The sequence below is a fragment of the Wyeomyia smithii genome, chromosome 2, assembly GCF_029784165.1.
Source record: "Wyeomyia smithii strain HCP4-BCI-WySm-NY-G18 chromosome 2, ASM2978416v1, whole genome shotgun sequence".
Classification (NCBI taxonomy): Eukaryota; Metazoa; Arthropoda; class Insecta; order Diptera; family Culicidae; genus Wyeomyia; species Wyeomyia smithii.
In genome coordinates, this window is record NC_073695.1 from 170606663 (window position 1) to 170633639 (window position 26977).

Here is a 26977-nt window from a genome sequence, read left to right on the forward strand (position 1 = left end):
CTGTTAGTTTCAAACCGCGATCACTACGAAAAACATTAAACCTACTACCAAAGACTTCTTCACTTTTGATATCTTCTGTCCAGTTTGTTTCATGATGATGATGATGGTCCCGCCTCTTACCCCTACAAAGATTTGAGGTAGACGATTTATCTATTAGATAATTAGTTATTACTTCAATTAAACCAGAAAGCAAAAAAAACGGACTGGTTTTGTCAATACAGATATAAAATCCTCCATAATATTCCAATGCTTAAACGGCAGTATTACTGAATAAAAAAAAATTTAAACACAAATTTCTAAGCCGTTCTACGACCAAGATTACCAAGTTCTAATTATTTTACTTCTTTCAATCAATTGAACATTATTCACATCTGAATTAAGCCAACACCCAATCTAGCCCACAGCTAAATTGCTACAGTCCCAACAAGGCCATTCCCGCCGAACTCAGCAAGCAAAGCACAGGTAAACCGTGAACTTAACATGAGACTCATGAGGATGTCCCCAGTTAAGACTTCCCTTAAGGGAGAGTCGAAAAAATATATTTTTTATCGGAGCTGAGCTCCTTCTTTATTTGGTGCTAAGTAAGAACTAATTTACAATTGACTCTTAACCTACGAAGAAACCTCGCGTTGTGGTCAGCTCCGTCCAGAACAAAGGGGGTGTTTGTATGCATTGCTGATAGCTAGACGATGGTGTTATGCTTATGTTGCATTTCCTGTAGATATCGTTTGGGTGGTCTGGGAAAGATTGTTGTGGTTTCCGGAATGATCTCAACTCGTCTGGTGAAATTGCGATAACGTTGTTGCTCGTTGCTAACTCCTCCCTTCTTAAATGACTTTGTCCTCAAAGTTCACGAATGGATGGGGCGTAGTGGTGTTGGTGTGTCGAAGAATGCCTGGAGTTCTTTTTTTCTTTCTTCTGATAGTCCCTCCGTCTCGGTGATAAGTGGCGTGTGTTTGGTTATTGGAGATGACGGCTCTGGTTTTTCTATTGTGATGACCTCATCTACTTTGTCGAATTGGACTCTGATGTTGCTTTTATAGGTATGTCTGGAAAAGTAGCAAAATATTGCTATTATGCTTGCAATAAGAATTATTGTTGATAGGCCGAGGGAACCAAAAAGATTGAGCTTCCAATTTATGGAATGATTTTGTAAGTTGAGTAGCTGTAACTTATCTCTGTGTTGAATGGTCAGGTTTTGAATGTATTCGGCTGGTGGTACGTCTATCGTTTTTATCTCATTGGCTAATAGTCCTGTTGTTGGGAAATAAACTCGACCAGGTATAGTGGTTTCGGGGTTTGAGTATAGTTCTCCGTTGATATGAAGATTGCAGTCGGTGAACTGAATTAGAAACGATCCGTTTAGCGTTTGGCTGAGATTGGTGCAATTTGATGAGACTTCTACGACTGCGTCGTTAATTAAAACTGCTCCGTCGTTTATTCGTTTCACAAGTCCTCCTGAGTATACCTTTTCAAAGGTGCAATTGGAATGTCTTCCCGTGGTCAATCTGTGTATGCAATCGTTGGCGTGTTCGAGTTGTGACATCTCGCAGAGGAAATACTTATTTTGATCTTCACATGGTTGGCTCATCTCGTATACGTGCGTGATGTTCCTAACGATGAATTTCTGTTGAGTGCTATTCGTTTGTTAGATCTTATTATGGAATCTATGTAATCATATTCAAAAGATACTGTAGATATTTGTGGTACCTTTAGTATGTAAAGGATGTGAGTATTGTTTAACATCACTTGAGCTTGTGATTGTGACAATAATTCCTCGAATGTATTCATTTCTATTTCGTGAAATTGCAGGAATGTGGCTATTTTTGTGAAGTCCTTCATGGATAGTAATTTGCTACTCGGGATTCCGTGTTTAGCCATCAGTATTGCTTCTTCTAATGTTTCCACTTGGTTTTGGAGAGAGTCTAGATTCGAGAGGACTATCAGTTGATTAATTTCTAATGAATGATTCTTCGATCTTTCATTTTCGATCCTTAGTACTTCGTTGGTGATATCGGTTATTTCTTGAATTCTCTTGTCCATGGCTTCGTTGATTAAGATTTGCTTGTTATTTTGAAAGATGAGGGAGTTTATAGATGAGTTGATCATTCGAAGGTCCTCGGCATCCGGGCTTCCGGCGATCCATTTCCATGCTGTTCCGATAGTATCCCATCTTTTTGGTCTTCTTGTCAGAGGTTTGATTTTTGTGAATGTTTCATACAATTTATAGTTTTTTATCTGTATTAATTCGTATAACGGGTTAGTGGAAGGATTGTTTTGAATGTCGCGATTGACGTTAGATATAGTTTTGCCGATTTGTATCAAGTCGATTGGATGGATAATACGTATGTGACCTATCTTTATTCTTGCTTTTCCAAGTGGTATAATGGCCAGAGGATTATTTGTCAAGTCGTGAATTTGTATGGATGCCTGCATATTAGACACGCAGAGAGGGAGTCTGAAAAGATATTAAGAGGATGATTATTCATGTGGATCCTTCCTTAGGTTACATTTGTGTATTTTCCTGTTGTTTGAATCTATAATATATGTGCTGTGATTCTCTTTTATTTTGACTATGTTATATCTACTTTTCCTTTTGTTTTTGGAGCACGTTTTCTCATATGCGTAAGAGTCAATAGTGTATGGCTGATAGAGCTTTGGTATTATTTTCTCGTCTTTGTTTTTATAAAGTTGTAATATTTTTTCGTTATTTTTGTTTCGAATTGTGGCTATCTCCTCGTATGTTGCGTTGTTCCTACCTTCACCTATATAAATGTTTTTTGGAGTATTTTTTGTGAAGGAATGTATGGTGTTATTATATTTGTGTGTTGCCTCTTGAATAAGTACTTTCACGGGCATATCTGGATTTAGTGCTTTAGTGCACCTAGCTATTTCTCGAATTGTAGAATAGCATTTTTCTACTTGGCCATTTGTTTCTGATCTATTAACTGGGGTTTTGAAAATTTGTACTCCCAAATTTAGAATCATTTGCTCTACAACATTTGATACGAATGAGCTCTCATTGTCAATAACGATATGGGCAGGCAAGTCCCAATCGTAAAGAAGTTGTAAAAGAACGTCTTTTATGTCTGAGATGGCTTTGGATTTGATGGGTCGCATTTTTAGGTATTTTGAGAATTTATCTAATGACGATATGAAGAGGTTATTCGCGTTGTACAAAAATATATCTATGTGAACTATTTCTCCGGGATATTGGGGAATGGGTGTTTTAACCGGTATGAATTTTTGTGGTTGTCTCTCATATTTTTCTGTTTTGCAGATTTCGCAAGTTTTAACATAATTTTGGATGAGTTTATGCATCCCAGGGAAGAAGAATCGTTTAACGAGTTGTAGTGAATTCTCTTTTGCGTTACGATGCGCAAAGTTGTGAATGTTTTTTATCTCGTCAAGTTGGCGTTCTTCGTCCTCAAGATCTTCGACTCTTAGTTGCGAGAATCTTGCTCTAGTTATTTTAGGATTAAAGTGGGTTTTATAAATTTCTTGGATGGTTCCCATAGTTGGTTCGTCTGTAAATATACCGTTCAGGACTCCGGGATTTAGAAATCTTAGTAATTTGTCTTTTAGAAAGTCGATAGTGAATTGTTGTTCCACAAATATATGTCTGGTGAATTTTTCAAAAGGGACATTAAATTCATATGATGAATTCGGTCCGATCTGAAAAATCAGCTGGTTGCGGAACACATTAATTGGGGCCTCTGTGGAGGGTATGTACGAACTGTCGTCGTCTTCTGCTGAATGTTGGGTTACGGTTAATGAGTTAATTTGGATTCTGGATTGTGCATCAGCCACCACGTTGGACTTTCCGGCTTTATAGAACATTTCGTAATCGTGTTCCTCAAGAAATGCCTTCCAACGTTTCAGCTTAGCATTATTGTTTTTAGGTGATAATGTGAATGTGAGTGGGAGATGATCTGTATAGATTTTTAATTTTGCTCCGTATATGAAGTTCCTTAAGTTGTGGAGTGCCCACACGACACCAAGCATCTCTCTCTCGTTGGTTGCATAGTTTTCTTCTGTGCTGGAAAGAGTTCGAGAAATAAAAGTTATTGGTCGTTCTCCATCTGGAAATTGTTGAGACAGAACTGCTCCCAGTGCGATATCTGATGCGTCTGTGGTGAGGATAAAAGGCTTCTCAAAATCTGGAAAGGTTAAGACGTCGTTAGATGATAATATATCTTTAAGTGTATTGAATGAGTTGATTGCTTCTTCGTCCAGTTTGATTGCATGGTTTTTTGATTGATTCTTCGGAATTTGGCGGTGGCCATCCTCCCCTCTTAAAAGCTTTGTAAGGGGTTTCGCGAGTTTAGCGTAATCCCTTACAAAACGTCTGTAATAGCCAGAGAGTCCGAGAAAGGCTCTCAAATCCTTGAGGTTTTTGGGTTCCGGGTACTTCCGGATACATTCAACTTTTTTCATGTTAGGCTTTAGTCCGTCTTCTGATACAATGAATCCTAGGAACTCGACTTCTGTTTTCAAGAATTCTGATATGTCTGGTTGGATTTTGAAATTGGCTTTTCGTAATGTTTGGAGGATTATTTCGAGATTTTTTAGATGTTCTTCAAATGTTTTGCTAAAAATTATAATGTCATCTATGTATACGTGACAAATTTTTCCGATGTGTTCTCTGAGAACATCATACATTACTCTTTGAAAAATAGAAGGAGCGTTCTTTAATCCAAACGGTAGGCGAATGAATTCGTACTTCCCGTTATTGACTGAGAACGCTGTTTTTTCGATGTCTTTTTCTGACACTGGTATTTGGTGAAAGCCTGAGGCCAGATCCAATGTCGTGAAATATTTGTTTGCTCCTAAGTTAGCCAAAACTGCAGATGTGTCAGGGATAGGGTACCTGTCGCTTATTGTTTTCGAATTTAATTTCCTGTAATCTATCACCATTCGGTACTTCTTTTCGTTAGAAGCGTTCAATTTTTTTGGGACGATCCACACGGGAGAATTATACGGTGAATGGGAAGGTCTGATTATACCGTCATGAAGTAATTTTTCCACTTGTTTGTTGACCTCTGATTTTAATGCTTGTGGATATGGGTAAGTTTTGCTGTATACTGCGTTTTCGTCTGTTGTTTTAATGTCTGCTTTTACTCTGGTAGTAAAGGGTAATTTTTCGTCTGGAGGTTGAAATAAATCTTAAAATTTCTTAAGTATTTTGTTGAGTTCATTTCTCTGGTATTCGTCCAGGTGACTATCGCGGATGTTGATCTTGTTTACTTCTTGTAGTTTGTATTGAAGTAAAGGGATTACAAATTGATTTTCCAAAATTAATCTTTCATTTGAAGTGTCTATGACTGCTTTGAGTTCCTTCAGGGTGTCGTGTCCTATTATTGCGTCAAAGGATTTTAGTTCCTTTAGGTGGAAGAATTTGATTAAGGCGTCTGAATAAGGTAAAAATAACTTTCCTCTTGAATATTTTTCTATTTTTATATCCCCGCCCACTGAGGATACATGGAATGTTTGTTTCACATTGTGTGAAATATTAGTGTGTTTTGGATGAATGAAATTTTTGTTTGAACCTGTATCGATTAAGATTTTGAGTGGTTTGTTGGCTTTGCCATAATAAAGAAAGTATGCTAGGGTGGATTTTATCCTAAAAAATTGAGCTCGGCATTGTTTTCTATGTCCTCTTCAGGAAGATCGCGTTCTTGGTTTTCGACTTGTCTCATGTAGCGTTGGTAGGTACTGGATTCTTCGGGATAATATTCTTCATCTTCTGATGGGCAGTAGTCTGCTCTTTCGTCGTTCTCGATTTCAACTGGTGGGTCTTCGTATTTTCCGGTTACCGTGTTAAAAAGTCTCGGACGTTTTGATGGGTTTGGTTGTTGGGGTCGATTACCATAATTAACTTGGTTTGTTCTAATTGACTGATCAACTTCCATAGGTTCTGGTGGGGGTCTAAATGGATTTCTCTGAGGGACTCTAGGCGGTTGGTTCATGTGTTGTTGTAGGGGTTGCCTAAAGTTATTGAAGTGTGGAGGTGGTCTGTTATTCTGGAAAATTGGTTGTGGTCTAAAATTGTGGTTGGGAAATACTTGTACTGGTCTGAATGGTACAGGGTCTCGTCTCGGTGCCATTCTAGGTGGTATCCTAGGTGGAGCGAGCGGAATCAAATTTCTGGGTGGTGTTGCCATTTCATGATGCCTAGGTCTGGTTAACATTTTTCTGCATTCTACATTCTGAAATGCAATACAGTAGCTGTAGGCTGCTGCCAGAGATGTCGGTTCGTAATTGCGAATAAATTTATAGACATCTCCGTCGAGACCTCTAATGAAGGCATCTATAGCTTTCTTATTATATGTTTCAATCAGAGCCTTTGATGCCTCTGGGTGTGTAAATCTGTCGTCCGTTTTAACCTGATTGGCGATTAGGGATAGTAATCGGTTTACCTTGTCGAAATACGTTTCCAGTGAATCGTTCTTTTGTTGCACGCTCATCAGTTGGTAGTCTAATGTCTCTAAGTCTCGTTTTTCGCCATAATATGTGAGAAGTGTTTTTTTTATGACATTCCAGTTGATGCTAACATTGGAGGCTACCAGCGCATCGTTTGCCTCACCTTTGATTTTTCTGCGTATTGTTTTGCAGACCATATGAAATCTATTTTGCTGTTCTATACTATGCGATGTGTTGGTTTGGTATAGCTTAACCAAACTGTCAACATCACAGAGCCAATTGTTTAATTCCCCTGGCTCACCAGTGAAAAATGGTAAGTCCTCTACTAAATCTGGAATCTTCTCAAAAGATTCTGGGTTTACCGCGGATCCATCGGGACGAGTGAATATTAGCGGTGGATCGCTGTAGTCAGGTGACGCTGGAGGGATATTCGCCGTTTCGAGAGCTGCGAGTCGGCTTAGGATATCGTCTACTATGGGATTCTGGGCCATTTTTATTTTTATATTTAATTTCTTGAACAATTCGTTCAATTCTTCCAGTTTGTTTAAGGCTTTTTTTTCACTTGGTTACTATCGCTTAATATTCTTATATATAAATTTACTTTCACTTTCACTTTATTTTTACTGCTTGGTTTTTTATTTTTAAGAAAAGGTTTATTACTTACAGTACTAGCCTGAGCATCCTGTGGGTATGCCACGGGATTGCGGGACACGTAGACTCCGTTTTCGATCCTTCTTACAGGGAAAATCTGGAGATCTTCTTGAGCGCCTGCTCAGATTGTTATCGAGTCCTATTACCTCAGCTCGACCAATTGCCGGGTTGCAATTGAAACCAGGTCGAGTCGGGACCGATAGGTGACTTCCTTTCTTCTCGGTACGGTCGGTAGATTCCTTTTTTGCCGGGACGAGTGGTTAGCTGTTCCGGATACTTGGGGACCGATTCGTACGGCTGCTTCTGCGATTGGGATAGGTTTCGCTCAAAGTGCGGATGTGAGATCCTCTTACAGTTTCACTATCTGGTGTTTGATGGTACAAGATGTTCACTTCACTCTAACGTTGTGATACTTCTTTTTGGTTTCGACACTTTAACACTTTTGAACTTAATTTCACGCTAGGGTCCCTATTCGGGCGCCAGTTAAGACTTCCCTTAAGGGAGAGTCGAAAAAATATATTTTTTATCGGAGCTGAGCTCCTTCTTTATTTGGTGCTAAGTAAGAACTAATTTACAATTGACTCTTAACCTACGAAGAAACCTCGCGTTGTGGTCAGCTCCGTCCAGAACAAAGGGGGTGTTTGTATGCATTGCTGATAGCTAGACGATGGTGTTATGCTTATGTTGCATTTCCTGTAGATATCGTTTGGGTGGTCTGGGAAAGATTGTTGTGGTTTCCGGAATGATCTCAACTCGTCTGGTGAAATTGCGATAACGTTGTTGCTCGTTGCTAACTCCCCACCTAGGGAAGTCTAGAAAATTTCCAACCCGAAAAAGTCCTAGAACAGCTAGGAATTTCAACGTCCAAAGACAATCAAAAGTGTCATAATTTTCCCGAGTAATCCGACGTATGTCCAGAACTACTTAAAAGTTTATTGTGTCACAAAAACTCAATTTTCATAACATACATCAGCATAATACATCTGTATGTATGTAAATAAAAAAAACCTTTATTTTTCATGTCATATATTAATTTAAGAAAGGTAGTCAAATATATCTGTGTAACGCGCGCGATTCTCAAATCTTTGTAGACTTCTCATTTTTTTTTACTACTACATTAAATACAAAATCCATCATTATCATCGGGACTAACATAATAGTTCTTACAATGCTTAAATAAATACTAAAAAGCTATTACAGCTATTCAGTAGCTAGAATGACATCATAATGACAGCCATTTACTTTTTTGAAGATTTGCTGCATTTTGCTTGCACCTTTCATTCGATTAAAATTTTGGCAATACACTACTTTTTCACTAACACTAATTACCTCTCCTTGCGAGGATGTCGTCAATTCTGTATTTATGATGTCCTCCAAGGGGTCCGTCAGTTTCTGGCAAAACACGAATGCCTACATGTACACGCAAACGAGAGGCCGAAGATGCCGACGTAGATGATAAGTATGAAGCTGAAGTAGATGCTGTATTGCTCGTCAAATCGGAACGCTCTATCGCAGAAACCAGGTTTACTTGTGGAAGTTGATAATCTGCTGGATATGGATTCAGTACTTCACCACGTTGGAACCTAATACCATGCTGTGTTTGTACCGGAGGCTTTGAAAATGTTGTTTTCGCAGCTGCTAGTAGCTCTTTATCCGGGAGAGAATTGTTTACAGGTTTATGGTTGGTCTGATTGATCCTCGTACTGTCGCAATTTTGGTAACTACATGAAGATACGTTGTGGTTTATGTTGCTGTTGTCAATATTTTTGGTGTTGTTGTAGTTGTAATAGCTGTGTGTGGGTAGATCATTCCGGTTGTTGTTACTTGTGCGGTTACGTGTAATGTTGGATTTGTTATGCAGATTCCAATACTTTTTATTGGCTTTTCTTTGCTTTATGGCTTTATCTTTAATCTTTTGCTGCTGAACGCGGCGCAACTTACGTTTGTCGTAATCTGTCCAGTCAGCACGCCACATTTTTTTTTATCCGAGCATTCGCCAACCTTCTGTTAATTTTGCTGATTGATCAAGTAACTCTTCCATCAACCTAGGAGGAGACTCTGATTGCGATCGAGTATTTTTAATGTATTCTTCCAGACTACAAATCGCATTGCTGAGTGATTTTACTTCAATTAAAACTTCACCGCTAACTTTATCTAGAGCCTTCTTTGTGGAACAGGATTGAACAGAACTGTTTTCGTTACAGTGCGCTTTCATGTCCTTCGTGAGGCTACCTAGGTTTTCTAAACTATCACTAATTCGCTTGAGATCTGCAACGAGGTCTGTTGTGAGATCTGTTACATATCCTTCAATTCGGTCCCTTGTAGCTTCCATTCATACATCAAGGAGCTTCGTGATGTGGTTTTTAATTTCAATGAGCTCCGAATTCTTCGCGGTTTTGCTGGTTTCCATGTCAAGCGATAATGCGGACACAGCACTATCGACTTTTGTTGCTGTGTTCTGGTTTATCGCTGACACGGATTCCATCAGCTGGTGCTCCATATGACCAAACAGCTCCTCCATTGCATTGAGCTTTTTGAGTTCAGCAGCAATCTGAGAGTTGGCTTCAGTTTGGGCTTTGATTGAGATTATCAGCTCCTTTTGATCGTTTAGCACCTTACTAGTATCAATTCCAAGTGGTATCATGAAGCGCGTGATGTAATTCTCCTTGTGCCGTTGAACTCCAATACATGCCGCGTGAAAATATTTGGAGCAAAATTCACACTTCCATAGGAAGCGATCGTCGCCGATACTGCATGTTTTTACACAGCAATGCATTTTATATTTACGTTACACGCCGGTACGGTATAGAAAAAATTTGCAATCGATTACTACGCGGTGTTTAAAATATACTTAAAATTGCTGACACAAGAGCGCGCGCGGGTCAATAGAATTGTTTGAAACAAAGTTAAAATGAATAAAAATATTCACAGAAGCGATACACAAGCGCGTCTGAACTCAAAGGTGGTTCGACTTCGAATCCTGACTGACTGACTGAAAACAGTTGGTAAATGTGTATTTGTGTTGAGACAGAAACAGAATTGTACTTCGAAGCATCCGTAAACATTATTGGGCAGTTTACTGAATTCGTTTCACGAACTTGGCTAAGCTTTTTTCCATAATGTTTATGTTTCAATTTTATCTAGACTCTGCCTCATGTTTAAAATCAAGATTGTAGAGATGAAACTATTCTAGTAAAATTGTGTACTTCAAATACAGAGAGGTTTCTTATTCGTTTTCGTCAAATATAACATAATGTGGTCATAATAAACAGAACAAACAAAAACACAACAAAAGGTAGTGATAGGGTTCAACTTCCACTCCAACCATATAAACTATATAAATATTATGCAACATTTTCTTCTATAATAAACCAAATCTTATTTTTAGTAACCCATTCTGTGAGGTAGCAATTCAATCACGCATTTCACCGAATAAGCCTGAAATACAATACAACCGTTTTCCGTTTCCAGTCACGGTTAAATTGAAGAATTCAATTTCAGGCGTGATATTGTATCTTCAAACAGTTGCCTTGTTTCAATCTCTGCCATTCGTGAAAACAGTCTCTTCCTATTTCAACGTTCAACGGAAACGTAAACCGCAGATACCATTGAATAAGTCAGAATTATACAGATTAAGCAAAAGAAACAACACGATTTTGGTAAAAAGATTTTCGAATGGATACGACACAAAAGTTATCATAAGCTTGATATCAGGGAAAAAAACAGTTGTTGTTGAGTTTATACCATTTTCATTTGCCACCTCAGGGTAGATTTGCCGATTTGCTGGCTGATGTGGCTTCCGGAGGTTATGCGAACCCAGATTATTTCTTTCACTAAACCGATAAGAAGCCAGCAGGGTAAAAATGAGGGTTACTTCTTTGTCAACGGCCTCCCCCTCTGCAAGGTACTTAAATAATTAGCGGATTTGGGAATCAGTTGATACTGGATTAAACTGGATTTAACTTGACTTATTAATTCAAATTTATTGCGTTGGCTGACTCTTGTAGCACAAAAATTTAGGTATAACAATCGCAAATGTAATCGTGCGTTGTAACTCACTGAAATCACTCATAAACTATCTTGAACAATAAAGTTGCATTCTACAACCAGTTCCTCCTCATGCAATAATGTAATTACAGTATCATACCTTACAAGCACTCAAGAACGTGGTAAGGTTGACAAAACTTTTACTATTCTTTCCTTCCTCGATTAACCCGTAAATACCCAGGACGGAACTTGTTTTTGAAAACTCTCGTTCTCAGCACTGGAACGGCCGGTTTGGGAAAACTTGGAATTTTATTCAAGGGAAATAGTTGCTCTAAGTTTTGGTAAAGATGCCACCCTCTGGACCATGGGCGTAGCCAAAATTTCAAATAGGGAAGGTGGCCAGCTCTTCAAAATTTTATAAGTAAAAAAATGGTACACTAAGGACGCTTTTTACGCGGTTGTTTTTACGCGGCTTTTTTTTTACGTGGATTCCGATATTTACGCGGTTTTTTTACGCGGATTTTGAAATTTACGCGTTTTTTTACGCGGATTCCGGAATTTATGCGTTTTTTAAGCGGCACGTATCCCCCACGTAAAAAGCGACTTTAGTGTGTTTTGAAAAATAGAAATAAATACTAGTCTTTAGTGATTGTTACATTAAGGCAACCAGTGAAAAGTTGTCCTTGACATTAGAGTGGAACATCATCGAGTTTGTCTTCGACGAAGAAACGGAGTTACGTTCGGACGTTGTTGTTTAACCGCTACCAGGACCTCTTCGAGAACGATGCAGGCCAGCTGAATGATGCGGCGAAGTTACGTTTACTTCTCCGGAAGCTGGACACCCATTCGCACAGCCGCTATCTCAACTACATCCTGTCAAAGCCTTCCCAAGGACGTGAAGATTGAGGACACAGTCAAGATTCTCAATAAAATCTTCGGGCATCAAACGTCAAACGTTCCGGAAGCGGTTCATGTGTCTTTTCACGATTGTTTTTGACCATCTGCCGATGAACACTCAGCAAGCAGAGAGCACTCAACCGCTGTTCAAATTTTGTTGACCTCAGCCAGGTTTTCACCCGACGTGATGTGCTGAACGAGCCTTCAATCGTGCATATTTCCATGGTAGAGCAAGTGCAATTTTAACGGCTTTCTCAGTCGCAGGGAAGAAAGAACGGGCTTTGGCTAGCAGGTCTATAAGATCCAACTCTTCCAAGTTCTTACGGTCTGCTCTCATACTGCTGCAAAGTTAATACAAAACTTCCACCTCTCCAACAAAATTGTCAACTTCATAAAAAAATACGAAATTTTCGGTTTTGCGCGTGAACTCTTCCAACGACATGCGTATTACGTTAGCGCAGTGGTTTTCAACCTTCTTCAGTTCATGCACCCCCTTTTGATAATTTTTACAAGCTTGAAAACCGCTGCGTTAGCGGGATGCAGCAAGGACAACGCGTAGACAGGTGCACTATCTTCATCGAACCGTGTTTCCAGTGAGGTTACAAGAGAATCAAAGTAAGGAATTGTCACAGCTCGGTTCCAATACTCAAAGCTAGTTGATGCAGGCGGATTTGCCCGGTACTTTTGCCGCTGCAAGATCCTTGGTGGATCAATTGAAAAACCTGTGCAATTCAACACAACATAGCGCAAGCGTTTCAATTAGTTATTTTTGATCTGGCTGATACTTTACACAGATGTTTCTAAAGACTGGAACGCGCAAAAATTGGTCGACAAAAAATCGTTTCTTTCAGTCAAAATTCATAATACAAAAATTTTCCTATTTTAATTTTGGTAGTTCAACTCACATGTTTAAAGGAAGAAATGTTCCTTTATTATTTTGGTTTGCCAAATCCAAATTGCCGTGCCATCCGCTTAACCCCTTTCATTGAATTTTGTACAGTGGTCTTATCGACCTTATTCGTCGCCAAACGCTAGCTAGATTTATTCTGCTGCTCGTTTTCGATGGATTTATTAGTTTTTTTGATATTTCGTTTGACTAAGTCTCAATTCTGTTCGATAGAGCGGAAATCTGGGTTGTTCGGAGGATTGTGGTCTAAGGGTATCACAACAACGTTGTTCGCATCGTACCACTCGATCGCCTTTTTCCCATAGTGGCAGCTTGCCAAGTCCAACCAGAACAGCACAGGCCTTTTATGTTGCTCTAAGAATGGTAGCAGCCGATTTTCCAGGCACTCCTGGACGTAGATCTCTTGATTGACGGTTTCGTAGTGATGAAAATGCCGCTTTTTAGACCACACGTACATATGGCCAGCCAGACGAGGTATTTTTTCGGGAACTTCGATAGTTTGATGGTTTTGAAAATTTAGGCCACCTTCCCTTTCCTGGTACGGTATAAAATTCCTGTCCCGGAAGCTGCTTGAAATCAAACTTCACATAAGATTCGACACCCACGGTCGAACTTTGTAAGCAGGTTACAGTTTTCCGGATCACCGCTTTGCCGAGGTGTTTTGTTCGTAATCTGCGTTCGCCACCTTCACAGTCTTAAACGTCGAAAACCCGGTTCGTTTCTATGCTCGCTACTCATTAGTATGGAAGACAACGAGCTCGCCAATGACGTATTTGATGGAGAGGTTAGGATTCCGCTTATAATTCGCTGCCACCTTCTTCATCGTCGCTGCCACGTCCGATTGCTGCCGTTTGCCGCCGTTTCTGGGCTTCCTGGCGGTCGACAGACGATCCCCGAACAGTTTTAAAATATATGTTACGGTCGATTTGGCCACATTCAACAATTTTGCCAATTTGGCGTGCGAGAACGTCGGATTCTCTTGCTGCGCGAGCAAAATTTTGACACGCTGTTCCTATTGCCTTTCTCCTAGAAAGGTATAGCAATCACTGGAAAAACCAAAGGTACAAAAGTGGTCCCAATGGCCGAATGTCATATACCACTCGACCCCTTTCGACGAACTGAGCATTTTCTGTATGTATGTATGTATGTGTGTATGTGTGTATGTGTGTGTGTGTGTATGTGCAACTTTTTTTTCTCACTCACTTTTCTCAGAGATGGCTAGACCGATTTTCATAAAATTAATTGCAATTGAAAGGTCTAGTTGCGCCATAGGTTGCTATTGAATTTCATTGTAATCGGATTTTTAGTTAGGAGGTTATGTATCAAAATGTAAAAATCACGAAACATCAATATCTCAGAAACCACACAAGCGATTTCAATAAAACTGGTTTCAAATGATCGGGCTGTCTCCAGAACCCTTAACTTTTGAACTTCGTTATGATTGAAAATATGGTTCAAAAGTTATGTAAAGAAAAGTTATCCTGAGGTTGTTTAAACTCACTCACTTTTCTCAGAGATGGCTGAACCGATTTTCACAAAATTAGTGTCAAATGAAGGGTCTAGTTGCCCCATAGGTTGCTATTGAATTTCATTGTAATCGGATTGTAACTTTGTCCGTTGTTCATAAAAATGTGAAATCACATAATAAAGGTAAACATATTGACTTTCTCCTATCGATCACTGGCTAATTAAAAGGTAGAAAAGTGATCCAAATGGCCGAATGTCATATACTACTCGACTCATTTCGATAAATCAAGCATTTTCTGCATATATGCATGTATAAGTGCATATGTTTGTGTGTGGGCGTGTACGTGTGTATGTGCACCTTTTTTCGCATTCACTTTTCTCAGAGATGGACCGATTCTTTCTATCTTGGTGTCAAACTAAGGGGCTATTTGCCAGAGTTTTGGCGCTGCGTCAGAATGTGAAATACGCTCTTATATCTCAGAAGCTATGAACATAGTCGAATTCAAATAAATGGGCTTTCAAACCCTTAAACAAAGAATTTCATGATGTTTAAACATGTGGTTTAAAAGTTATAGAAAGAAACGTAACCCGCAGACTGTTTAAAACTATAGCTACGATCAAAATATGTGGCCTCAACATCATTTAAATTTGATTTTGTACTATTTCAATGTTTGCGGCCTTGCTCGGGATTGAAGTTGAAATTGAAAGTCATTTCTATCATTTCTTTTTTGCCTTACTCCTAGAAAGGCATAGCAATCACTGCAAAAACTAAAGGTATAAAAGTGCTCAAAAACGCCGAATGTCGTATACCATTCGACTCAGTTCGACGAGCTGAGCATTTTCTGCATGTGTGTGTATGTGTGTGTAACGCTCTCCCAATCTCATTCAATTTTCTCAGAGATGGCTGGACCGATTTCAATGAAATTAATTATAAATAAAAGGTCTAGTTGCCCAATAAGACCCAATTTAATTTTATTGTAATCTGATTTCTAGTTTAGAGGTTATGTATCAAAATGTAAAAATCACGAAACATCAATATCTCAGAAACTACACAACCGATTTGAACAAAATTGATTTCAAATGATCGGGCTGTCTCCAGAACCCTTGACTTTTGAATTTTATGAAAATTGAACATGTAGTTCAGAAGTTATGGAAAGAAACGTGTTTTGGAGACTATTTAATCTCACTCATGTTTCTCAGAGATGGCTGGACCGATTTTCATAAAATTAGTGTCATATGGAAGGTCTTGTTGCCCCATAAGACCCTAATGATTCTTTTTGCAAACGGACTATTACTTTGCCTGTTATGTTTATGTTTCCACAGAATTAGTATCAAATGGAAGGTCTAGCTGCCTCAAAACAACCAATTGAATTTTGCCGTAATCAGACTGTAACTTCGTCTGTAATGTATCGAAATGTGAAAGTCACGAAACTTCATTATCTTAGAAACTACACAACCGATTTGAACAAAATTGATTTCAGTTGAACGAGCTAGTTAAGGGTTAACTGATGAATTATGATTGAACACGTGGTTTCAAAGTTTGGCTGCCCTATACGTTACCTTTTCATTTGATTGTAATCAAACTCAAGCAACCGTTATGTACTAAATTGTTAAAACAACGAAAGTCTATTATCTCAAAGATTACACGACTTATTTGAACATAACTAGTGTCATACAAACTAGTCATCTCTCAAACTTACAAATAACAAACTTCATAACAATTTGATATGCTGTTCAAAAGTTTTGGAAAGAAAAGAAATTCAAAGACTTTCTACACTATACCTGTTTCGATCAATATATATGGCCTCAACATGATTTAAATGGGGACGGGACACGATGCATATGGACGCTAGGCATATGGATGCTAGGCATAGTATGCTAGGCATACAGACGCGAGGCATAATGGATGTGAGGCATAATGGATACGAGGCATACTGCCAAAAGGCATAACGGACGCGAGGCCGAATGGACACAAGGCCGAATGGACGCGAGACCGAATGGACGCGAGGCCGAATGGACGCGAGGCCGAATGGACGCGAGGCCGAATGGACGCGAGGCCGAATGGACGCGAGGCCGAATGGACGCGAGGCCGAATGGACGCAAGGCCGAACGGACGCAAGGCCGAATGAACGCGAGGCCGAATGCGATATTGTACGATCGCATGAGATCCAATTATGTAGTTCAGCTGTTTTTATATTCCTAAACAGTTCAAGTTGGGTATAATACTTTTCTTGAAATCATGCGGCGAAGACGCATAATCGAGGGCAAGGAAACGAGGCGGCATTAAGCCGCCGTGGTTGCCGCAGTCCGAGCCGGCCGCCGACCCGCCGTCGGAAGCGGCAGCCTCTCGCACCCAAACGACTGATCTACTGGTTTGCTAGGTCTACTCAAACAGAGTTTTCTTCCCTTAGTTAAGTCCGAACGAGCGGTAGCGAGTAAAGACAGCATTCGCTCGAACAGCGAGTTGGCCGAATGCCGCGAGTGTATTGCTTTCCAAATGACAGTTTGAAGCGAAATACATGCTATTAAATGCTGTGATGATGATGACGATAATAACATACTCCACATCACTTCCCCTTGACCTTGTGTCCTTTCGACCATGTATCCATTCGGCCTCGCGACCATTCGGCCTCACGTCCATTCGGCCTCACGTCCATTCGGCCTCGCGTCCATTCGGCCTCACGTCCATTCGGCCTCGCGTCCATTCGGCCTCGCGTCCATTCGGCCTCGCGTCCATATGCCTCGTGTCCGTATGCCTGCCGTCCATTATTCCTAGCGTACTATGCCTCGCGTCCGTATGCCTCGCGTCTGTATGCTTAACGGGGTGTCATCGATTTAAATGTGGTATCGTACTATTCGAACGTTCCCGGTATCGCTCGTGATAGAATTCTTCGAAATTAAGAGTCATATCTTTTATTTCGCTATTTTTTAAGCGCTAACATTACGTCAAATTTCATATTTTATACTTCAATTACAACATCAATATTTCAGAATCCATAGACTGAATATACCTTTATTGGATTTAGCATTCATGTAAATCTATTTTTACAAATAATAAGTTTGAATGAGAAAGGCTGAGTCTGACCGCTAGGGGGATTAATTTAGGTTTTTTAATGCATTTTTAACAGAAATACACCAATTTGAAGTCGACCAATTTTTGCGCGTTTCAGTCTTTATGGACTAAAGATGTCGTTTTGTGCTATTAGAGTTATTGAAAACAAAATTCTGCACCAATGTCAAAATTTAGGGGAGGGGGCAACGCCCCCCCCTCTGCCCCCCCTGGCTACGCCTATGCTCTGGACCCCTCCCCGTTTTCGTGAGACGCGAGTATGTCTGTGTTATTTTCTAATTTTTCAAGCAGATTGAGCAAACACTGGGAATTTTCATACGTATCAATTGCTCCATGTATCAAATCATGTCAGGTAGATGAAATATGATATGTAAGAGTGAATTTTGGAGTTTCTAAATTATTTCAGTACAAAATCACGAAACTACGTATTTTCATAAAAATTCAAATAAGAAAATCGTTCTTCAAATTTTAAGCTCTACAATTTTGAAGTAAGGTCTCCTGAATCAATACGCAATGAAATATTCATTTTAGCATGCAAATATTTTGAGAAAATTTCTCAGTCTTTTTTCTCAGTCTCCCACAGCAGGTTTCAACTTAGCTCTTCAATTTTCAAGCTCTATATTTCTAGAGTAACGTCTTCTGAATCCAAAGATGCTGCAAGATTTATTCTAGCATGCACAGATTTAGAGAGAAACGAGTTTGAATTCACTAAAGTACGAGTTCTTATGAAAACTTGATTTCTCCAAATCTGTCCGAAACAAAATCCGTCCCGGGTCTTTACGGGTTAAGTCCGCCAACACACTGGAATCGATACTGTACTTACCTGAACGAACTAGCCATAATATCACCGATGTTGGACAAGCAAAGCAGCATCAGCGGAATTCCCAGGATGGCGTAGAAAATTGTTGATATCTTGCCCATGTGTGTTTTCGGAGCAATATGCCCATAGCCTGAAAAAATAAATGAACATTCAATACTCACAATGACATGGCGACAAGAAACGGAAAAGAATGATTTCATTTTAGATAGCACACGTCTCGCAAAATTTAAAATTCACTATGCCATAAAAATGCATGCTTGTCCTTCTTTTTAGCGTAGTAGTAGACTTAGTTCTTCCGTTTTTTGTGTCATCGATGGCCGTTCTCTGTTTGCATTCTATGACCGAAATATTTTCCTCTTTAATAAGCTGCATACTATTTTTTCTTAGTTATGTCAGTAATCTCAAACCATGAGTATGAAAATGAAAGCCACTGTTCTCTCATACATTTTCCCTTGGCTACTTACCCACCTTATCTGAAATAAACCGGTTATACAGGGTTCAGTCATTCACGAATTCATTGAACTTATTGTCCTTCGGTGCCACCCACTGGCACGGAAGCCACAATTACGTCCAGCTGTAATGTAGGCCAAGGTGGCTGGAGACGTAACCACGCAAAACGACAAATTCACACACATTTGTCCCGTGTACATATTGTAACGCACTCCCTCCAGCGTCATCGACATACCTTGAAAACACGTGTTTTGGGCGTTTTGCCTAAATTCAACATTTTTCACGACTTCGTATGTTTGGAGCCCTTCAACTAGTATCATCAGAACAAAATTTGCTCAAATTAGACACTAGTTCGTGTTGAAACCCTTGATTTACCCCTGACATAAATAAATAAAACCTGTATCAAGTAACAACAGGAAATATTAAAGTGCCTCCGGTGAGTATTTCGTGTTTGTGAGTAATTTCTACACGCAGCAATGGCTATGTGTGTTTGCAAAAATAGATGCTTTCACGCTTCGCCCGCTTGACACCCCGTCCAACGGAACTTTTTTTGCCTTCCCAAAGCCATCAAAACGCGGCCAAAGTATCGAATTCGTTATATTGACACTGAATTTGAATAGGTAATCTTGAATGTGGGTAATGCGGGAGATGGCACAGAAACGCGACGCAACTTTGTTGTCAAGATTTGTTTTATTTTCTTTGTACACTTTTCCTTCTTCTTCTTCTTCTTCTTCCAAGAACGTCTCTGTGGTTGGTATGGTAAGTAATAAAAGCCCAGGGTGGGGAGTGCGAGGTTTTTGCCTTGAACTTGTTTTATTTCTTTGTTCACTCTGCGGTGAATATCAATTTTGCGTCAGTCAGCGTGGCTCTCGTAGACCTTCATGATTCACCGCATCGAATATTGGTTGTCTGTTGGGGCCGGTCGGTAAGAGGGGGTCCCATCACAAAAAGACAACCGTGACAGCTCTCATATCGTCAAATACTGAAAGACTTCGCCAGCAGACTGATATTCTACCCAAGTAATTATGTAAATTAGGGGAAATATGTCACACTGAGCCGGAAAGCGAGAAATTCATAAATAATTGTACTGCTGACAAGAATCTGACCAATTTTGGTGTGTAGAAGAATAATTAACTGAGATGGAAGTTTCTCTAAAATCATTTATTATTGTAGTCTGGAAGAAAGAGTTTTGTGTTTTTTGTGCGAATTATGTGTGCGAATAAACTTTTGAATATTGGTCCTGTCAACAACGGAAGCAACACTTTGTTGTTTTTCTTCATCTGGTTCTAGCTGTCAAACTATCGATAATTAGCGATAGTTATCGATAGTATTTGAGAATTTATCTATAATTATCGATAGCCGTTTAGTCGATATTTCCCATCCCTAGGGCAAAAGTTCTCACTGTATGAACAGAGTATCCGTGCCCCGACATATTTATTTTTATTTTTGGAAATCCGGTTTTCTGGAGATATGATCCGAAACTGAAGGATTTTGTATATATTTCAGCAGAATTTCACAATTATTGGTTCAAAGTTCATAAAATTACTTCCGCAGGCCGTTTTTTATGGTTTGGGGTGTTTTGGTGATATGCCCTGAAAATGGACCTTCCGAAATAGATGTCACTGGAGCTTCTAGAGGCCATAGAAATAAATAAATGCAACAAGTTCAAATATCTTATAATACGTTTATTACCGGAATGATGCCCAGAAACCCGGAAACGTCCCTAGACGCCATTTTTTATTCTAAAATGGCGACTTCTGGTTTCCGAAAAACTTCCATAAATGGTCGAATACCACCAGATATGGGTATTTTCTGATACAAAATGATGCTGAGATCAAAAATCAACTCCGGACGCTACTTTTAAATTCAAAATGGTGACTTCCGGTTTGTGGAAAACAGTAAAAATAGATCAAATACCACCCCATATGAGTACTTCCCAAATCGGGAAGGTGTCCAAAAACCTGAAAACGATCCCAGACCCTGTTTTGAATTCCAAAATGGTAACTTCCGGTTTCCGGAAAACAATCAAAAACGGCCGTGTACCACCTAATATGTGTATTTCAGAGAACTGGATGATGCGCAGAGACCAGAAATCAACTCCAAATGCGATTTTCAAGTTTAAGATCGTGACATCCAATTCCCAAAAACATCCAAAATTGTCCAAATACCATCTCAGCAGAGTACTTTTGGAATCGGAATGATGCCATGAGACCTGAAAACGATTCCAGATGAATTTGATGTCTGAAGACGATTTCCAATCTCAGGGCATGATTCTAATTTTCTAGAAACTGGAAGTTGGAATTCAAAATGGCGTCTGGGCCATTTCCCTATCTCTGGACATCATCCCAATTGCAAAAATGCCTATATTGGATGATATTTCACCTTTTTGCCTTTCTCCTAAAAAGGTATAGCAATCACTGAAAAAACCAACGGTATAAAAGTGCTCCAAAGTGTCGAATCTTATATATCAATCGACTTAGTTTGACGAGCTGAGCATTTTCTGTATGTGTGTGTGTGCGTATGTGTGTGTGTGTATGTGTGTGTGTAACGCTCTCCCAATCTCACTCGATTTTCTTAGAGATGGCTGGACCGATCTTCATGAAATTAATTGCAAATGAGAGGTCTAGTTAGGGTTGGGGAATTTCATTGCAATCGGATTTTTAGTTTAGAGGTTATGTTCAAAAATGTGAAAATCACGAAACATCATTATCTCAGAAACTACTCAACCGATTTTAACAAAATTGGTTTTAAATAAACGAGCTACTTTAAAAACTCTTAACTTTTGAGTTTCATGAAGATTGAACGTGTGGTTCAGAAGTTATTTAAAGAAACGTGTTCTGGAGAGTGTTTAATCTCACTCATGTATCTCAGAGATGGCTGGACCGATTTTCATAAAATCAGTGTCAAATGGAAGGTCTAGTTACCCCATAAGACCCTATTGATTTGTTTTGCAATCGGACTATTACTTTGCCTGTTATGTTTGAAAATGTGAAATCCAGCTATGAAAAGGACCATATTCCGAAGACTACTCAAACTCACTCACTTTTCTCAGAGATGGCTGAACCGATTTCCACGAAATTAGTGTCAAATGAACGGTCTAGCTGCCTCATAACACGCAATTAAATTTCAATGTAATCGGTCTATAACTTCGTCTGTAAAGTACCAGAATGTGAAAATCACGAAACTTCATTATCTCAAACAGTACACAACCGATTTGAACAATATTCGTATCAAATGAACGGGCTAGTTAAAGGTTAATTGATGAATTTTATAGTGATTAAACACGTGGCTCAAAAATTGTGAAAAGAAACATGTTCCGGTGACTTTTCAAATTCACTCGTTTTCCCGAAAATGGCTGGACTTAGTTCAACAATCTGAGTGACAAATGAAAAGTTTGGCTTTCCTATAGGTTCCCATTTTATTTGATTATAATCGTACTTTTATTCCAACCGTTATGTATTAAATTATAAAAACAACGGAAGTCTGTTATCTCAAAGATCACACGACTTATTTGAACATATCTAGTGTCATTTGAGCGGGTTGTCTCTAAAACTCACAAGTAAGAAATTTCATAGCAATTTAATATGTGGTTCAAAAGTTATGAAAAGAAACGACATTCAAAGACTATTTGAAACTGTAACTGCTTTGATCAAAACATATGGCCTAATTAATAAGTTTTCAACTTTTTGCCTTTCTCTTAGAAAGGTATAGCAATCACTTGCAAAACCGAAGATATGAAAGTACTTCAAAGGGCCGAATGGCATATATCACTCGACTTAGTTCGACGAGCTGAGCATTTTCTGTATGTGTGTGTATGTGTGTGTGTGTATGTGCAGATTTTTATTTTCACACTTTTTTCTCAGAGATGGCTGGACCGATTTTAATGAAATTATATGCAAATGAAAGTTCTAGTTGCCCCATAAGACCCTATTAAATTTCATTGTAATTGGATTTTTATTTAAGAGGTTTTGTTTAAAAATGTAAAAATCACGAAACATCAATATCTCAGAAACCACACAACCGATTTCAATAAAATTGGTATCAAATGAACGGGCTATTTTAAAACCCTAACTTTTGAATTTTATATAGATTGAACATGTGATTCAAAAGTTATGAAAAGAAACGTCTTCTGAAGACTGTTTTTTTTTCCTGTTGGGTACATTTTCCACTGCGACCAGAGATTTGATCATTTGTGGCGGGCCCCTATTTGATGTAAGCCTTATCAGGGTGTCGTACCACTATTAGGTTGAATGGTTTCTACTTGCTGAATATAGGCATCGTCCCAATAAAGTATTATTGAACGAATAAAGTTCACTGCCTTATTGGGAGAAGTCATCCAGATATCTAATGGTTGTAATAAGTGTTTATCAAAGAATTGCTTCCTCTTTTGAGAGAGTGCTTCACAGTCACATAATAAATGTTCCAAGGTTTCTTTATCTAGGTTACAAAAGCGACAGGCATCATTTTGCAATTCACCTATCTGTTTAAAGTAATATTTACTTGGGCAGTGTCCCGTTACAAAGCCACTGAAGGTACATAAGTCTTTTTTTTTTTTTGAGATACTGAGCAATCTCTGGGTTACTGTTTTTTGGGGTGCAATAAATTTTTTCGATTGTCGAGCTGAATTATTGTTTTTCCAAATGTTTTCTATCATTGATTGTTACCATTTCTTAAGTTCCATTTTGAGGGCACATTCTGAGATCCCACAAAACGGTTCTGGCCCTATGAACAACTGCATTGATCCATTTATCGCCAACAGATCAGCTTTTTCATTCCCTTCAATGCCGCAATGCCCAGGTACCCAGAATAAGTTTACTTTACTATTTCTAGCCACCTGCTGTAGCAATTGAATACAATACCATACTAATTTCGAAGAACAGGAAACGGATTTCAGTGCTTCTAGTGCAGCTTGACTATCCGAAAAAATGCATATATTTGTATGTCTATAGTTACGTCGTAAGCAAATTGTAGCGCATTCAATTATTGCCTGTATTTCTGCTTGAAATACTGTTGGCCACTCTCCCATAGGTATTGATAGATTGACTCCAGGGCCTGCCACCCCAGCGCCAACCCTATTGCTTAACCTGGAGCCATCCGTGTAGAACACTATTGAGTCTGGTTGAATGCTAGGCCCACCTGATTCCCATTCAGTGCGACTTGGCTCCATACTACTAAGGACGCATATGTTATTCTGGGTCTAACGATAGCTGTATAGATCCAATAGATCATCTTTGGCTTCAATCCCCATTTGTTACCAAAGGTTTTTTTACTGATCCATAAGGCACTTGTAGCCTTATTTATTATTTTTTCCATATGTAAGCTCTAGTTTAATTTGCTGTCAAAGTTACTCCTAAGTAGTTTACTTCTTGAGAAAGTTCTAATTTCGTGCCATTGAGACATCAGTCAGGAATTTTGATTTTTTTTTCCTGCGTGTAAAAAGAATAACGTTAGTTTTCTTTGGATTTAACCTAAGTCCCTCTTTTTTGCACCACATTGTAGTCAAATATAGAGCATGTTGGAGTCTATCTCTGATTACATGCTCATATTTTCCACGAACTATAACTACTATATCGTCCGCAAAACCAATTACTTCATAACCCTGTGATTCTAGATGTGTCAACAGTTCATCAACCACCCGAGCAGGAGAAAATATCATCATAATATCACAACCAGATATTGGAAATACACCTCATTGTGATCTTAATGTGGTTTACATAGTTGATAAAAAACAAAAAATAATACCAAAATATTGTTCCTCCAAGACTATATGAAAAGCAAAGGTTGATATTTCAATAACAAGCCAATAATTTGTATTAAAAAATCACAAAAATTACCGTTTCAGATATTTTCAAGTTATTGAACACTAAATGCAAACTGAATATATTATAAAAAATCAATAACGAACAATTTTCACTTGAAAACTTACTTTCAATGAGATATTTTAAAAGCAACTCATCTTATTAAAGGCATAGCGAGATATGATATCAAAATTTTATGATATTTTCATATCCATGTATGAAACGTGAATATCTTTCGAATAACACGATAAGTTCTCATAGCTAAATATGTTATTGATGAGTTATGATTTTGTTATACTCTCCTGCCCGGGCACTTATGACCACAGCAGGGGTGAGAGAACCCCTCCCTGTGGGCATCCTTTTGCAGTCCTTACTGTGACTGTTGAGTCTCCATGATTGCAAGTTATTTCTCTTTTTCGTAACATTTCAAATATCAAGTCAACGATAGTTTTGTCGAAGTTACGTTTTATCATAACACCTTTCATTGAATTACCAAAGCGCCTTCGATGTCCAGAAATGCTACTAGCATAATTTCTTTGGCTTCGAATTTATTTTCAATTTTTGTTACTAGTGCATGAAGTGCTGTTACTGTGGATTCGTTATGCTGATAAGCAAATTGATATTTATTCAAAGGTTTTGGCTTCAGATATTCTGTTTTTATATAGTCATCGATGAGTTTTTCCAACAATTTCAACATGAACGACGAAAGGCTAATTGGTCTAAACGATTTTGGACTCGTTTTGTCCTTTTTATTAGCTTTCGGAATGAAGACAACACGAACTTGGCGCCAGCTTTTTGGAATATATTTTAGCCTTAAGCTTGCTTTGAACATCTCAGTTAAGCAAGAGGTTAAACTTCCTTTGCCCTCTTGAATCATGATAGGACGGATTTCGTCAGAACCTGGTGATTTATATGGTGCAAACGAATTTATTGCCCATTCATCTCTAGCGTGAGTAAAAATACGACTTGCTAGATCTTGCGAATGCTCTCTGGTCATATTTTGCCCAGCTGCACCTACAATTTCAATGGGTTCATTGGAATTAATTATGCTGGTCGTTTCTGATCCAGTGTATGATTCCAACGAAGTCGCACTTCCGCTCACGACTGGTGTGTACCTGTGAAGTGTACCTCCATCATTAGGTTCAAAGTTTCTGTGGCGGTGGAAGTGAAAGCTCCGCTGTTATATTTCAAAGTGCCTAAACCATTAGAATGATCTTGTGAAAGAACTTTTTGTAACCTAGCAACCACTGGAGTACTCTCGATATTTTCGCATGTGTGCCTCCAGTTTTTACGTTTAGATTTCCTTATTTCTTTGTTGTACGTAGTAAGAGCTGTTCTATATGCATCCCACTGTGAGGTGCGCTTTGCGCGATTAAAAGAAGACTGTTTAATTTCACTAATGTTTCTCAGAGATGGCTGGACCGATTTCCACAAAATCAGTGTCAAATGAAAGGTCCAGTTACCCCATAAGACTCTATTGATTTTTTTTGCAATCGGACTATTACTTTGCCTCTTATGTTTAAAAATGTGAAATCTAGCTATGAAAAGAAACATATTCCGAAGAATACATAAACTCACTCACTTTTCTCAGAGATGGCTGTAACCTAGCAACCACTGGAGTACTCTCGATATTTTCGCATGTGTGCCTCCAGTTTTTACGTTTAGATTTCCTTATTTCTTTGTTGTACGTAGTTAGAGCGGTTCTATATGCATCCCACTGTGAGGTGCGCTTTGCGCGATTAAAAGAAGACTGTTTAATTTCACTAATGTTTCTCGGAGATGGCTGGACCGATTTCCACAAAATCAGTGTCATATGAAAGGTCTAGTTACCATATAAGACCCGATTGATTTTTTTGCAATCGGACTATTACTTTGCCTCTTATGTTTAAAAATGTGAAATCTAGCTATGAAAAGAAACATATTCCGAAGAATACATAAACTCACTCACTTTTCTCAAAGATGGCTGAATCGATTTTCACGAAATAAGTGTCAAATGAGAGGTCTAGCTGACTCATAACACCCTATTGAATTTAATCGAACTGTAACTTCGTCTGTAATGTACCGAATTGTGAAAATCACGAAACTTCATTAAGGAATAAAGAAATAAAAGAAATGACTCTTAATTTCTAACAATTTAATCACGATACCGGGAACGTTGAAATAGTACGATACCACATTTAAATTATGTTGAGGCCACATATATTGATCAAAGCAGGTACAGTTTTAAATAGTCTTTGAATTTCTTTCCTTTCAATAACTTTTGAACCACATATCAAATTGTTATAAAGTTTGCTATTTGTAAGTTTGAGAGATGACTCATTCGTATGACACTAATTATGTTCAAATAAGTCGTGTAATTTTTGAGATAATAGACTTTGGTTGTTTCAACAATTTAATACGATTGCTTAACTTCGATTGTAATCAAATTAAATGGGAACGTATAGGGCAGCCAAACATTGAAACCACGTGTTCAATCAGAATTCATCAATTAACCCTTAACTAGCCCG

General features: G+C 38.7%; 1 protein-coding gene across 3 annotated transcripts in view; it reads right to left on the minus strand.

Annotated features, from left to right (window-relative positions):
- The window catches only part of LOC129723416 (uncharacterized), a 266536-nt gene that overhangs the window by 29190 nt on the left and 210369 nt on the right, over positions 1 to 26977 (minus strand). For all 3 annotated transcript variants that reach the window (XM_055677619.1, XM_055677620.1, XM_055677621.1), the window contains one exon: positions 18226 to 18352. In XM_055677619.1, the coding sequence (XP_055533594.1) occupies positions 18226 to 18352 (127 nt within the window). The remainder of the gene's footprint in view (positions 1 to 18225; positions 18353 to 26977) is intronic.